The sequence below is a fragment of the Takifugu rubripes genome, unplaced genomic scaffold, assembly GCF_901000725.2.
Source record: "Takifugu rubripes unplaced genomic scaffold, fTakRub1.2, whole genome shotgun sequence".
Taxonomy (NCBI): domain Eukaryota; kingdom Metazoa; phylum Chordata; class Actinopteri; order Tetraodontiformes; family Tetraodontidae; genus Takifugu; species Takifugu rubripes.
In genome coordinates, this window is record NW_021821626.1 from 19554 (window position 1) to 34508 (window position 14955).

The 14955-nt window shown below is 53.3% G+C and overlaps 1 protein-coding gene across 4 annotated transcripts; it reads right to left on the reverse strand.

Annotated features, from left to right (window-relative positions):
• Nucleotides 1-246: 246 nt before the first annotated feature.
• Nucleotides 247-14556, reverse strand: lamb4 (laminin, beta 4). Of its 4 annotated transcripts, none has more exons than XM_029831845.1 (35): nucleotides 14467-14556; nucleotides 13791-13846; nucleotides 11660-12051; nucleotides 10871-11006; nucleotides 10657-10730; nucleotides 10390-10578; nucleotides 10197-10260; nucleotides 9915-10126; nucleotides 9444-9564; nucleotides 9180-9368; nucleotides 8938-9093; nucleotides 8746-8849; nucleotides 8464-8543; nucleotides 8175-8355; nucleotides 7796-7927; nucleotides 7527-7712; nucleotides 7271-7383; nucleotides 7042-7156; nucleotides 6794-6971; nucleotides 6421-6564; nucleotides 6116-6347; nucleotides 5375-5532; nucleotides 5063-5287; nucleotides 4752-4969; nucleotides 4540-4636; nucleotides 4099-4468; nucleotides 3879-4027; nucleotides 3577-3782; nucleotides 3169-3363; nucleotides 2813-2957; nucleotides 2534-2741; nucleotides 2018-2153; nucleotides 1774-1944; nucleotides 1552-1705; nucleotides 247-1485 (listed from the first exon to the last, which is right to left on the reverse strand). In XM_029831845.1, exons 2-35 carry the CDS (start codon nucleotides 13810-13812, stop codon nucleotides 1346-1348), a joined length of 5592 nt encoding a protein of 1863 aa, XP_029687705.1. In that variant the 5' UTR covers nucleotides 13813-13846; nucleotides 14467-14556; the 3' UTR covers nucleotides 247-1345. The 4 variants fall into 4 exon arrangements, with proteins under 4 accessions (XP_029687705.1, XP_029687704.1, XP_029687706.1 ...); XM_029831844.1 differs by having other exon boundaries at nucleotides 13609-13846; nucleotides 14467-14492; XM_029831846.1 differs by lacking the exons at nucleotides 11660-12051; nucleotides 13791-13846; nucleotides 14467-14556 and adding an exon at nucleotides 11568-11653.
• Nucleotides 14557-14955: the final 399 nt, after the last annotated feature.

A 14955-nucleotide genomic window follows, 5' to 3' on the forward strand; every position in this document is an offset into this window, starting at 1 on the left:
GAACATTGGTGTCCCAGTGCATGTTGGGTAATGGCTGTGAACGTGTGAGGACCTGCAGAGCTCTGATGTCAGCCAATGAGATCAGGTCGTCTGTGTAAGGACACCACGCACACACACACACACACACACACACACACACACACACACACACACACACACACACACACACACACACACACACAGCTTTGAAGCAGTTTGTAGTCAAAACTGCAGCATTGATCCAGATAAGAGCCGCAGACGCGCCGCTGATGGATGCACTTTAATCCAAATACATGTTTTGATGTTTTGACAGACGCAAAGATCAAAGGTCCCACTTTAAAGGCAGCTGCGGCGTTTCATGAGCTCGTCACGTTTCTGCCTCCAGCTCGCCGGCGCTCCCCATTGACGGGACATACGTGCGCTGCAGAGCTCATCCTGAAACGGCTTTAACCTTCCTGGAGCTTTAATGAGGTGCACAAAGGCCGACGTTGTCTCTGACGGATGATGTCACCTTTGCTGAGAAGAGGAGCAGAAAGGAGGCGCCACCCAGCGGAGCGCTCCTCTGGGAGCTGCTTTGTGTCTCCACTCTGTCTGAGTGCTTCTTTCCCTGTTCCACCTCCACAGGCTCTCTCTCCTTCTCTATAAAGCTGAAGCTTGCTCCACCACAAACAGGCCAATTGTCTTCAGCTGGTGGATTAAAGAGGCCGCCTGCTCTCACAGGTTCCTGGGAACAAGCCACCTCCATGTCTCTGTTATCTTATCAGCTTCTGCTGGCGTGTTGCTGCTGGGCAGCGAAGGCCAACGTCAAAATAGTGTCACTGCTGCACCAAAGGTGGGGAGAGATTCCCCTGTGAGTGGAGTGGATCACTTTAAAGAGGAACGAGGAACGATCGGGACTCAGGAACATAGAAACTCTTCTATTATCAACCTGAAGCTCATGAGACAATTTGTGGTTTGAGTTCTTCAAGCTGAAACATCTGAAGTAAAACTGCATAGCTGCTTTGGGGATTAGTTCTTTATCTTATCAGGGTCAAAACATGCAGAGATGAATGAGCATCATTTATAGATGTAATTATTATCAATATAAATGGAGACAGATGTTGTGTCTAACATTTAACAGCTAAACTGGTTTATTTGATCTATTTTTCAAAGATTTAAAAGATAATTTGGCTTCATATATGATCACTATCTTGATGACTAACGATTAAGAGTAAATAATTGCTAAACACTGACACAAATGTGCTTCTTATCTGCACTATGACACAGGTGAGAGTTTATTGGGAAGGTTCTCGTCTCGCAGCGCCACCAAACCCCCGAGGAACAAACGCAGGTCTAAACGGTCCGGATGAAGCGGGAGCAGCGGCGCTCAGGACGTGCAGCCCAGATACTCTTCAGCACGTTTGGTAATGTTCCTCCGAAGCGCCTCCACAACCTCCACCAGCTCGGACACGTCGGCTGCTTTCTCCTCCCTGCGCCTGATGAGGCCACGGATCTTGTCCTCCAGCTCTGGGGACACAGAATGGACGGCGGCTCAGTGGTGACATCGGACCGGTGCACGCTGGGGGGGGGTACCTTGTATCTGCCTCAGCTTGTCCTCCATCCCTCTCTTCATCTTCTCCACCTCGTCCACAACCTTCTTCAGACGCTCTCCTGCTTCACCCTGAACGGTCTGACTGGCATTTTTCTGCTGTAACTCCTCAAACATCTTGGTCAGATTCTTCATCTCCTGAAGGACAGGAAGGAGAGGAAGAGCTGGCGGTTTGTTCCGGAGACACACGCCTGTGCAACACTCACGTCCTCCGCGTCAGTGGCCTCTTCTAACGCAGAGTCGGCAGCGTCTCTGGCGTCTGCCGCCACGTTTCGGTTCCCTTCAGTTTTTCTTTGTAAGTCTTTGATCCTTTGATGCAGAACGTCAGGTCGCCGACTCATCAGTTTGGCCTCCGTGTTGTGCAGCGTGTTAATAGTCTGAAATATGGAAGAGAAATCCCGTTTAAACATGTCAGATGCAGAAGGACCAGGATTTGTTTTCCTGTCTTACATCGGCGACTTGGTTTCGGGTCATATCTGTGTTCTGGCTCGCTGCTTCCAGGTCATCGTTCGCTTTATCCTGAGCTCGTTCGGCTTGATAAATATCTCTGCTGATCTCCGTCACATCGATAGCTTTTGCCCGGTTTCTGTAAATAGGAAACAGGAGGAGCAACTGAAAAACATCAAAGCCAGTCAGCTTTGTTGTGGAGAGTTCGGCTGTATTTGAAGCTTCTTATTTTTAAGGTTAAATGATACCACATTTATGCCAAACTCCATCTAATGTAGCTAATAAAGCATAATCAGAGGAATTATTAGACGGGACTAGTTTTGATGAGCAAACTAATGAAATTGTTCAGTTTTCTGTTAAATGGGGCTGAATAGTTTGACAGCATGATATAATCCCTAAACGTGACGTTTTTATTGAGCAGTTCTTAGTTTCTTGCATCATCACGCGCTGACGGGTGTTACCGACGGCCACCACTAGAGGTCACTGTCCCTGAGCTGCTGCTTGATTTCAGACACTAACTTGACTTCTTCTGCTTTCTTCAGCAGCTCCTGGGTGATGCTGGTGTGCTCCTCCAGCTTCTTGATGTCATCCTGGAATCTGCTGACGTTGGACAGCAGATTATTGATTTCGTCAATCATTGACCGAATCTGATCGGGTGATCGTGGCAACCGGATTCTCAGGACGGCTCTGGCCACTTTCTCAATGTCATCGGGATGAACCATCTCATCTGTGAGGGAGGAAACACTAACAGTGATGTGGGTTTCATCAGGGTTGATGCAACAAGCTCTGCAGACTGACCCATCAGGAAGTCTTTGGCTCGCTGGATCAGCTCCTTGGTTTTATTCTTTTCCATCTCAAAGGTGTCCATGGTGACGTTCAGCCGGTCCTGCATGTGTTCCGCCTGTTGTTTGGTGTCCTGAGCTGCCTGTTTAGCTCTATTGAGCTGACACAACAACGTTTCATTAGCAGGCTCTCTCGGGTGTCACTCGCTGAACGTTGGACAGCCTTTATCTTTGGATTTGCCTCCGAGGATGAAGCCAACATTCCCGTCCTACAGTGTTGTGTGTAAATTCTGCATATTCTTTCTGTTCCCTCTTACCTGCAGCTTGTTGTTAAATCAGCTCATATCAGCTAGTTATGGTGCTGTAACCTGCCTTGTTCTTTGACTCCTCCAGCCTGGATGGAAGCGTCTGGAGGTCCTCCTTCGCTCTCTGAGCTGTATCGGAAACATTCTGACTGAACGGGAGGATTCCATCACAGTTTGGACCCCCACATTTCCGCTGACCCTGACTCAGAAAACACAGGGCGCCGCCACATTCGGAACAATTCAGACCTGAACCGCCACAAATCTGCAGGAGAGAAAAAGAAGACTCGTTTAACTGTGCTGATCAGAGCCCAACAGAGGAGACCGAAGCACCAGAATGAATTCATTCACACATGAATGAACAAGGAAGCTCGTGTGCTTGTTGTGTAGCTGTTGTGTAGCTGTTGTGTAGCTGTTGTGTAGCTGTTGTGTAGCTGTTGTGTAGCCGTAAGTTTTCGCGCTTCAGCTCAGGACAGACCTGTCTGTTGAGGTCCACCACGCTCAGCCCTTTGACCTTCTTCTCCAGCTCCTTCTCCAGGTCTCCTTTGCTGCAGCACGTGCTCAGGTTCAGCTCAGCCTCCTTTCTGGTGTTCATGGAGTCTTCCAGAGTTTGGTTGGTGTTCCTCACCCTCTCTTCATCCAACATGGAGGCGTTATTCAGCTTGCTGATCTCATCCAGAAGCTCTGAAGTTGACAACGTTCATCACAGTCACCAAGAGCCAGTTTGAGGTTTGAGGTAAGAGTTGAAAAGTTCAGCATACGAGACAAACGTGTTTTTACCGTCCACATCGCCCACGTCGGAGTGATTGCCTCGGTGTTTAATCTTGTTCAGCAGTTCCTCAGACTCCTGACGAAGTTTCTGGATTTCGTGGTTCAGGGGAGTTGGGTCAGGCAGGGTTAGGTTTGGGTGGATGGTGTCGTTACTGTCTCTGGGACAACAGGGAATGTGGCGCAACATCATTAACCCTCTAACAGCAGCGTGGTTCACACGTGGACCAACCTGAGCGCCTCGTACAGCTCCTCCACCTCCTCCAGGACCAGCGGGGACAACGCCGTCAGGTTTCTCAGGCTGTCCAGCTTGGACTGCAGGTCCAGAACTCGTTGCAGGAGCCGATTGTCTGCAGGCCGGGTAACGTTGTGGATGTTGGGGATCAGCTTCTTCAGTACCTGGGAGGCTCGCTGAACGTCCGTCACGTCTTGGGCCCACATGGCGTTGCAGGGGTGACACTCTCTGCAGGCCGGGAACTCTGGATCGTTTCCAGGAGCACACTCGTCACAGAAAATACCGGTAACTCCAACCCGACACATGCACTCGCCGGTTTCAGGGTCACAGGACGGACGCTGGGTTCCATCCAGGTTGCAGTCACAAGCTGAGGAGCAGACGGGAGGGTTGGTGGTTTTCCAGCCGAAGGTGGAGGCAGAAGGTCGCGTGTGGACTCACGGATGCACTGCAGGTCTGGGTTCCCAAAGTGGTTCTCGCCACACTCGTCACACTGTCGGCCTCCAAACTCAGAGCGGCACGGGCACTGTCCCGTCACCTGAACACATGGCCACACCTCCATGACACCTCGTTTCTGCTCTGAATATGACACCACCACGACTCGGCGTCTTGGCTGATGTGTGATGAAGCCGTCTGGGCTCTCGTGCACCTGCCTTGTCACAGACGTAGGACAGCGCGTTAGCGGCGTCACAGCTGCAGGGCTGGCACCCCGACGCTCCGTCCATGTTCCAGTATCCGTCCTCGCACTCGTCGCAGAGGACGCCCACCACCCCCCTCCTGCAGGGACACTGTCCCGTCAGCGAGTCGCAGAAGCAGGGACTCCCCAGGGGACAGTGAGTCACCTCCGTCCCCCTCCGATCACACGAGCACTCTGTCACACAACGGATGACATCAGCACGCGTGCGCGGGAGGCTGTGGCCCAACAGACCATAATCAAGTCAAGCTTTCAGTACAGGGTTCTTGCCTTTGCAGTCCTGGGCCACAGCGTTGCCGTAGTAACCAGGTTTGCAGTCTTGGCAGCGTGGTCCCATCGTGTTGTGGAGGCAGCGTAGACATTCTCCCGTCACGCCGTCGCAGGCGTTGTGGTCACCGGGGTCAATGTTGTTGTTGCACAGACACAGCTCACAGCTAGCGCCCGCCAACGCCAGGTTGCCATAGTAACCCGGGCCGCACCTGTCACAGTTTGGACCTGGAGGAGTCACAGTGGGATTCACTCGTCACTCATTTTCACTCGGGACTCTACTTCCTGTCCCTGGACCCGGGCCAGAACTGATACCTTGGTGTCCCTCCCTGCAAGCACAGGTCAGCCCGAGGGAGCGCGGCTCATGGTGGCAAGAGGTGGCGAAAAAACGGCCGCTCCCTTGAATGTCCGGACAAAGGCAGGACTCGCAGGGCTGCCCCGATGTGGGGTCGCCATAGTAACCCTCCTCACACCTAGAACAGTAATACCAAGAGTGTGATAGGAAGAACACACCGAGAGGATCTGTGGTGACGTGAGGCCACAGATCAGCCGGTGCTGGTGGGCGGTTACAGGGCCGGAGCACGCGGGACTATTTCCACCATCGTCAGGCTTTAAGGCAACGCTGACACGGAAATCACAGCGTCAACATTTAGTTTCCTGCATGAAGTGAAAAGGTGCCGCTGCTGAAAAGTAACCTTAAAAATCCTGTTTTAAATGTAACTTCCTCTGAAAATAGTTACTCCCTGATTTATAACAACTTCTGCTTCTCTAGTCCTCATTTTTATACAAACCTTTCAGTTCTGAGAGAAATAATAAAGACTCTAATGAGGTCTTTTCTAGACACATTTACCGTGGCACCGCCTTACCGCCACCTACTGTTATAACCTTCAACATAATAGCACAGCTTTTTAAAAATACGTTTTCACGTCACCATATCAGTCGATTATCAGTAAAGAACGTTTAACATAAGAGCAGACCTCCCAGGTCTCAGCTTTACCCCCCAATAGTGATTAACTCTTGTTGTTTTTACACCATCATGTCAAATGCGACGCTGACCTGTCACAGTTGGGTCCCACCGTGTGCTCCCTGCAGCTCAGACACTCCCCCGTCTGGGGGTCACACTCCTCCGACATTCCGTTACATTGGCAGGGTCGACAGAGGGGGAAGCCCCAGTAGCCGGTGCGGCAGTGGTCGCAGCGCCGGCCAGCAACCTCCAAACGACACGAGCACTGACCTCTGACCTGATCGCACAAGTCAGACGTTGCTCCACGGGGGTCGCAGTCACACACTGGGATGGAAAAGATGCGGCTTGGTTCAGAACAATCACCCAACGGCTTCATCCTACCAGCTAGTCGGGCTACCTGCGCAGCCATCGGGTCCCAAACCGAACGTCATGGGTGCACAGGTGTCGCAGCAACGACCAATCACGTTAGGTTTACAGTCGCAGACTCCTCCCAGTTTACTGCAGCTGGGTCCGAGGGAGCCGACAGCGTTACACCTGCAGGCTGAGGAGAGTGTGGTGATGAGGAGGATGATGATGATGGTGATGGTGATGATGGTGATGGTGGTGGTGATGATGATGATGATGATGGTGGTGATGATGGTGATGGTGATGATGGTGATGGTGATGAGGATGGTGATGATCATGGTGATGGTGATGATGATGATGAGGATGATGGTGATGATGATGGTGATGATGAGGATGATGGTGATGAGGATGACTGAAGTACTCACCAACCGCCCCGCCGTTGATCCGTGCCGACATGCTCCTGACGAGCCCCTCACACAGCTCCGGCAGGGCCTCCTGAGGGTGCAGCTCAGCCAGTCCGGCGCAGCGGAAGCGGCGGAATGAGTCGATGTCGCTGTCGGAGCAGAAATCCCGCACGGACTCGATCCGTGGAATCAGCCCCATCTGGAAAATAGGTTAAGACGGTGAAAAAAGGCGTTTTCTCCGCTGAGCAAACAGACCGAGGTCGTCTCACCGAGTCCACCAGGAGGTGCGAGCTGGGCGTGCCGTCGGGTTGCTTGTCAAAGACGATGTCCACGAAATACCGGCCGCCTGCGTTCATGCACACCGGAGCATCGAGAACGGCCGCTCTGGACGCACGAGAGTAACGAGTGTGAGGGGCATCGAGCAACTGACGCTGCTCACAATCAGGTGATCAGGTGGGTCTTTACGGCTCGAGGTGGTCATGTGACCTTCAGTCTAACCTGGAGTCTCCAGGAAGGAGCAGAGCTTTGCTTCCTGTCGGGTCACTGGTGCACCTGCCTTCGCCCAGGGACACTGGGGTGATGCTGACTGAAGCTACCCAATCAGACGGCGCCTGCAGAGGGGGGTAAATAAACAGGAAACACAGCCGTAGTGTGAAGGTTGGTGTCCAGGAGGGTAGCGCCCTGACCCTGACCCTGACCCTGACCCTGGCCCTGGCCTGCAGCAGAGGCAGGTCTGGGATCTGACTGATCCCACCTCGGGCTCATAGCGGATGACGAGCTGGTAATCCATGGATGTTGGGAGGTTGTCCACGATGAATCTGAGACCCGCCCCGTCCTGCACCCTGACCAGTCCTTGTCCAGTCCAGGTGATGGGCTGCCCGGCCGTCCTCTGACGGGGAATGATCTGCAGCGCGTGGCCCGGGTCCAGAGGGATGCTGCGCTGTACCATGGAAACACACCGCGCTTCGGGATCAGACGAGCTGGGAGCAGCTTATTGGTCAGCCGATTGTTCAGACGTCCCACCTGCTCCTGCCTCCGGTGGCGGGCGCTGCGCCGGGTCCTCCGGACCAGAACAATTCTTCCATTGGAGAGCTTAAAGTCGTAACCTTGCTGTCTATAGAACTGCTCACACGTTGGAGATATACCCAGATTTAACTGAAAAGGCAACACAGCGTTATACAGGAACATCGTATGGTGCACATTTATATAGCCGCAAGGTAAAGTCCTCCAAGGAAGGTCTCTGCGTCGACTGGACTAGCCAAGGTTCTCTTCAGTTCTGACCCGAAGAAGCCTTCTGGAGAGGAGGTGAAAACCCCAAAAGTCCAGTCGACGCAGAGACCTTCCTAGGATAACCACGACCTGGATGAAGGACAATAATGTAAATAATCCTGTTTGTTCTCACCAGAGGAGAAGATGGAGGGTTGGCAGTTGTAGAGGAAGCGCCTCCATGCAGTGGAGCAGCTAGCTCTGCCTCATACAGGAAGTAGTCCAGTGAAGGCAGGAAGTAGCCCTGTGCAGGGTCAGAGCAGCGCCGGCCCACCATATTGGGCAGACAGCGACACTGGCCCTCCTCTGGAGAGCATCTGAAGAAAGAAATTAAATATTCAGGCTCGGTTCCAATAGTAAAAATAAATAAATAAAAATGCCTTTTGAAATGTGCTGCTATAAAATTCTTAAAGGCAGAAACTTACTGGGTGCTCTGAGCTCCTCCGATATCACAGTCGCAGGGGGAACACCTGAATAAAGAGTTACCCAAACCCCAAAAACCTGGCTGGCCACAGAAATACACATGCACATTTACACATCACAAAACTTAAACCTATAATTCTTTATTTTTACAAGGAGATGTAAGCTGTGAAATGTCTCTTATGTATTTTGATTTTTAGAGTTAAGGCCAATTGGTGAGATTTGTAGTGACCCATTTCCGCCACAAGAGGTCGCTAGTTACCGTCTCATAGTTACAGAAAACCTACCTGGCATCGATCACACAGCGGTCCGATGGCCAAAGGGTCACATTTACAACTTCCTGTTAACTGGTCACATGACCCGATGGTTCCTGAGACGTGACAGCTACACTCTGAAAGAGTTCAATCAGAAAATTAGGATGTTCTTCTTCGTTGACACGTCTTTGAGATGAGTTGGAACGGCTGCGGTGCAGACCCCACCCTGACAGCCGCTGGGGTCGTCGGGTCTCAGGTTAAAGAAGCCGTATTTGCAGCGGTCGCATCGTTGACCCTCCACGGTGTCTTTACAGACACACTGACCGGTCAGAGGATCGCACAGACCGCCGCCTTTCGAACCGGCCGGGTCGCAGTCACATGCTGAAAGATAGAGGGAACCCCCCCCCCCGCTGAGCTGGATGACCACGAGATGTTAAAATGGTTAAATAACAGCACGTTTGGCGTACGTATGCAGGCCTGTGGGTCGTCCTTGGCCCTCCGTGGGTCCTGATAGAAGAAGGGCTGGCAGAGCTCACACTGAGGCCCCGTCCTGCCGTGGCGGCAGTTGTCACACACGCCGCCACTCACGCCGCCCGTGGCCTCAAATCGAGCGATGTCAAAGTGACACGTTTCTGAGTGGCCGTGGCAGTTGCATCCTGACAGACAGCCAAAGGGATTTCATGTAACCTCATGTGCACGATGCAGCGCCACGAATGAACGGAGCTCTTTACTTCTGCAGATGGCAGCTGCATTTTGGCCTCCAGGCCTCCAGGGGGCGTCGTGGTGGAAGTCTCTACACCTCTCACAGTTCTCTCCAGCGGTGTTGTGCAGACACACACATCGGCCATGAACCTGAGGACCAGACAAGTTTTAGTTCCTTTTCGACAAAATGAGGACATTTAATCACAAAGTATTAACGTTTCCTTTCGTTACCATGAACAGACAAACTAATCCCTTTGTGGACAACAACGGGATTAAAATCTGTGGGACACATTTGCAGCCCCAACAAAATGAGCATTATTTTAAATATCACACATTAGTTAACCTTTTGTCGTGTCTTAACTGGCCAAATATGACATCACAATTTTCAAGAGCGTGCTGAACTGCAGCCGGCCACCAGAGGGCAACTGAGACTTTTATGGAAATGTGTGTATTTATTATTGATAATCTCCATCTGATTTGAGCTGTTCCTGTTGAATCACCATTCCGGTCTCACTGAAGGCGTCCCCCCGGCCCTGGTCCACAGGCGTGCACTGGCTGGCGTGACCGTTACAGAAGCAGCTGCCTCGGACCACCATGTCATACAGGGCGTAGTAATATTTGTCCTGCGGGTTTCTGCGCTTCCTCAGCAAGGTGTCGCCCAGAGTGAAGAGACGCGTGAAGTTGATGCGGATGTTGGTCACCGTGATCAGATCTGAGGACGACAGACGTATGTTCGCTGTTCTCCTGTAGGAATGGTGCTCGCAGCATCGTCGGCTCGTTACCTCGGATGTTGTACGCATACGGGTCCTCTATCTCAAAGACAGGATCCAAGGCCTTCAGCACCACCTGGTGGCCACCAAGAGGAAACTCATCAGAGCTCATGAACAGCACAGTCATCTCCTAATAATCTGCAGGTCGTTGCCGTGGTTGGTTGATCGACTGATCGACTGATCGATTGATCGATTGATTGATCACCTCTCCATCGGTGGACGGCTCTGAGCTGGAGTATCTGCTGTCACAGACGACATCGTCGATGCTGTTCGCCAGCTCATTGGGCACCGAAGGAAAATGGAGCAAACAATCTTCTGCAAAGTAGCGAAACACCTTCCAGGTCCGGCCAAAGTCCTTTGAGCGCTCCACCAACATGGCGGCCGGACGGAAACTCTGCAGAGGAACAACCTCCTGAATCCGGTGTCCGTCCCTTGTTTTCCTGCTACATACATAACTACATTATATTCTAACCTTGAACTTCAGAACCAGGTGGCTGAACTGGAACACCGTCTCCAGGTCCAGTCTGACGCTGACCCGGTGAACCCCTGCAGACGCAGCAACGTGAACAGCTTTAGGTGTGCAGGTGCGCTAACTAACCCAACCCTAACCCTAACTAACCCAACCCTAACCCTAACCCTAACTAACTAATCCTGGACCTGGAACCATCAGCCCTCCTGCTGCTCACCGTTCTCTGACTGCCACCACTTCAGCTTCCTCTCAGGCTCAAACGTGGTGATGACGTTCTCAATCAGGTGGCTGTTGGGGTTGCCATAGCGATTGTACGGCAGCCGCGAATCACAGGTGAAGCATTTCTGCTCCTCCTGGTGGACGAAAACAGGTCACGCACGTTCACAATCACACAAGTACTGTGGTGTGGTTGCACACAGGGAACTAAAATTCATTAAATGTGGTAATAATATTCTAATAATCTTTTGATGGGTTTGATTATTAAAGCTAATTATTATAATAATATAAAATGGAGCATTGTTCAGACCAAAGCAGGTAAATAAACCTGTTATGAATGAAACTGTCTGGAGAGGTGAAAGGGTGAAACAGGCAGGAATGAAGACTTAATTCCTCAGGGGGGAGGGAAAGCAAACGCTAATAGTGACAAATCAGAACACGTTGGAGAATGAAAGTCATGAGAGTCAAGGTGCACGAAGCACAAGCACATCAATCAGGCAGAAATCACACAAGAGCGAGGGGGGGGGGGGAGGGGGAGGGGGAGGGGAGGGGAGGGGAGGGGAGGGGATGTGAGAGGGAGGGGAGGGGAGGGGGGAGGCATAGGGAGGGGAGGGAGGGGGGGGGGCATAGGGAGGGGAGGGAGGGAGGGGAGGGGGGGGGGGGGGCATAGGGAGGGGGGGTGAGTTCAGCAGCACTACCTGACACCAGGGTGGTGTTTTTAACTTTATTCCTCTCTGAACCAAACATGACTCCTCTAGAAACGCTGCCATGCTGTGATGTGACCTCTGACCTCCAGGTATCCGATGATGCAGTAGTTCTCTGGGCCGTCCAGACCGCAGGTGGAGGAGGCCGACAGCTGAGATGCTCGACCCACCATCAGGTCACCGAGTGGCGGGTTGCAGGAGCCATCGGGACAATGGTCCTGGAGATCCTGGGGATCCTGGAGGTCCTGGGGATCCTGGAAGTCCTGGAGGTCTTGGAGATCCTGGAGGTCCTGGAGGTCCTGGGGATCCTGGAGGTCCTGGAGTTCCTGGGGGTACTGGGGGTACTGGGGATCCTGGAGCTCTTGGAGATCCTGGAGGTCCTGGAGTTCCTGGAGGTCTTGGGGATCCTGGAGGTCCTGGGGATCCTGGAGGTCCTGGGGATCCTGGAGGTCCTGGAACTGAGCTACTGGAAGAAAAACTGCAGAAAGAGAGACAGATATTCTCTTATTGAAGATCTTTGATGCCTCAGTTGTACCTCAAGAGCAAAAAAAATAACTTAAGGTGGTGCAGGTGGAGGAGGTGGTGGAGGAGGTGCAGGTGTAGGTGGTGCAGGAGGAGGTGATGGTGGAGGAGGAGGAGGTGGTGGAGGTGGTGCAGGAGGAGGAGGTGGTGGAGGAGGAGGAGGTGGTGGAGGTGGTGCAGGAAGAGGAGGTGGTGGAGGAGGTGCAGGTGTAGGTGTTGGTGCAAGTGGTGCAAGTGGAGGTGGTGCAGGTGGAGGTGGAGGTGGAGGAAGTGGAGGTGGTGCAGGTGGAGGTGGAGGAAGTGGAAGTGGAGGTGGTGCAGGTGGAGGTGGTGCAGGTGGAGGTGGAGGTGGAGGAAGTGGAGGTGGTGCAGGTGGAGGTGGAGGAAGTGGAAGTGGAGGTGGTGCAGGTGGAGGTGGTGCAGGTGGAGGTGGAGGTGGTGCAGGTGGAGGTGGAGGTGGTGCAGGTGGAGGAGGTGGTGCAAGTGGAGGTGGTGGAGGTGGTGCAAGTGGAGGTGGTGCAGGTGGAGGTGGTGGTGCAAGTGGAGGTGGTGGTGCAAGTGGAGGTGGTGCAGGTGGAGGAGGTGGTGCAGGTGGAGGAGGTGGTGCAAGTGGAGGTGGTGGTGCAAGTGGAGGTGGTGCAGGTGGAGGAGGTGGTGCAGGTGGAGGAGGTGGTGCAGGTGGAGGAGGTGGTGCAGGTGGAGGTGGTGGTGCAGGTGGAGGAGGTGGTGCAAGTGGAGGTGGTGGTGCAAGTGGAGGTGGTGCAGGTGGAGGAGGTGGTGCAAGTGGAGGTGGTGCAGGTGGAGGAGGTGGTGCAAGTGGAGGTGGTGCAGGTGGAGGAGGTGGTGCAAGTGGAGGTGGTGCAGGTGGAGGAGGTGGTGCAAGTGGAGGTGGTGGTGCAAGTGGAGGTGGTGCAAGTGGAGGTGGTGGTGCAAGTGGAGGTGGTGCAGGTGGAGGAGGTGGTGCAGGTGGAGGAGGTGGTGCAAGTGGAGGTGGTGGAGGTGGTGCAAGTGGAGGTGGTGCAGGTGGAGGTGGAGGAAGTGGAGGTGGTGCAAGTGGAGGTGGTGCAGGTGGAGGTGGTGCAGGTGGAGGTGGTGGTGCAAGTGGAGGTGGTGGTGCAAGTGGAGGTGGTGCAGGTGGAGGAGGTGGTGCAGGTGGAGGAGGTGGTGCAGGTGGAGGAGGTGGTGCAAGTGGAGGTGGTGCAGGTGGAGGAGGTGGTGCAGGTGGAGGAGGTGGTGCAGGTGGAGGAGGTGGAAGTGGAGGTGGTGCAGGTGGAGGTGGTGCAGGTGGAGGTGGTGGGGTTGAGGTTGATGGTTCCAGTCCAGCTTGGGCCTTTCTCAGTATCTTCTCTCTGGACTTTTCATGGGTTCTCTGGTCTCCAACCAGGCCAGGATCAAACCCTGAACCTTCCCCCCCACACCACCCTCCTGTAACCATGGTAACCCAGGTCCTCCGGTAACCCTGACAACCTCCCTCTTCCAGGAAGCCCACCAAGCTTGTTGCTACCTATCCCACCTGCTGCTGTCCCAAAGCATTGTGGGATACCGGCGCCACATTTGGGAGCGACGCCAAGAGGCAACAAGCAGAAGAATCCTCCATCGAGCTTCAACATGCCTCAGAAAGACCTTTTCAATTCCAAACGCTCTGATGGTGCCGGCACACCTGGGCGACCGACCCGAACGAGACGAGCGACTCACCGAAGAAAAGAACCAGAAACATGGTGGGTCGGGACGGCGCCGCTGTCCTGGTGTCACTGAAGTAAACAAGACAAACAATTAAAGAGGCCGAGTTTAAGGTGACAACAGGCAACAGATCAGAACGGGGGGGGGTCTGATCAGCCGGTTCTGCCTCAGGTTCTGTTCTGCCTCAGGTTCTGTTCTGCCTCAGGTTCTGGTCGGTCTCTTAAAGGCCAGATTTAGGTCAGCAGTGCAGGGAAACATTTATTTACTTATTATTAACGAACGTGGGCACAATGGGAAGTTACTCATTAACTGTTTGGGTTTCATTATTTCATTGATGAATGATTATTGTTTCCAAAATCATCAGAATGAATCAAGTTTAGGAACTAGTCAGGACTAACAGTCACTTAACTAAACTAAACTAGCTGCTGTTTTGATATTTTAGTTGAAAAATGCAACGATCTGAACTAATTTAGTGTAACCAGATTGTATCAAACACCTGGGTTGACTTTGTCCTGCTTTATCTATTTACTGGGTTATATTCTGGTCACATGGTCGCCTGTACAGGTGCGCAGCTCTGGCACTCACAGCTCGTTAAACTAACGACAAACACACCAATGTTTACAGGAAGCTTCTAAAATCAGCAGCAACATTTACAGTTTAGATACATTCAGAGAAGCCGAGGTAGACGTACCTGAGCAGGCTCACGTTCTGGAGGGAAGAGTGGAAACATCGGGGCAGGTAACAGCACACCTGAGCAGAGTGTGACCTGAGGCCACAAATATGATAGGGGGGGAGGGGAGGGAGGAGAGAGGGAGGAGAGAGAGAGGGAGGGGGAGGGAGGGAGGGAGGGAGGGAGGAGAGGAGAGAGGAGAGAGAGAGGGAGGGGGAGGGGGGGGGGGAGGGAGGAGAGAGAGAGGGAGGGGGAGGGAGGAGAGGGAGAGGGAGGGAGGAGAGGAGAGAGAGAGGGAGGAGAGAGGGAGGGAGGAGAGAGAGAGGGAGGGAGGGGGGAGGAGAGAGAGAGGGAGGGGGAGGGAGGGAGGAGAGAGGGAGGAGAGAGAGAGGGAGGGGGAGGGAGGGGGGAGGGAGGAGAGAGAGAGAGAGGGAGGGGGAGGGAGGGGGGAGGGAGGAGAGAGAGAGGAGAGAGAGAGGGAGGAGGGAGGGAGGGAGGAGAGGAGGGAGG

Coding starts and splice junctions, on each gene's coding strand:
- lamb4 (XM_029831844.1), bottom strand. CDS start 13,705: ATGTTGAAGCTCGATGGAGGATTCTTCTGCTTGTTGCCTCTTGGCGTC. Junction 10,579..10,656: donor ACCTGGTTCTGAAGTTCAAG/GTTAGAATATAA, acceptor GTTCCTCTGCAG/AGTTTCCGTCCGGCCGCCAT. Junction 2,958..3,168: donor TGGAGGAGTCAAAGAACAAG/GCAGGTTACAGC, acceptor TTGTTGTGTCAG/CTCAATAGAGCTAAACAGGC.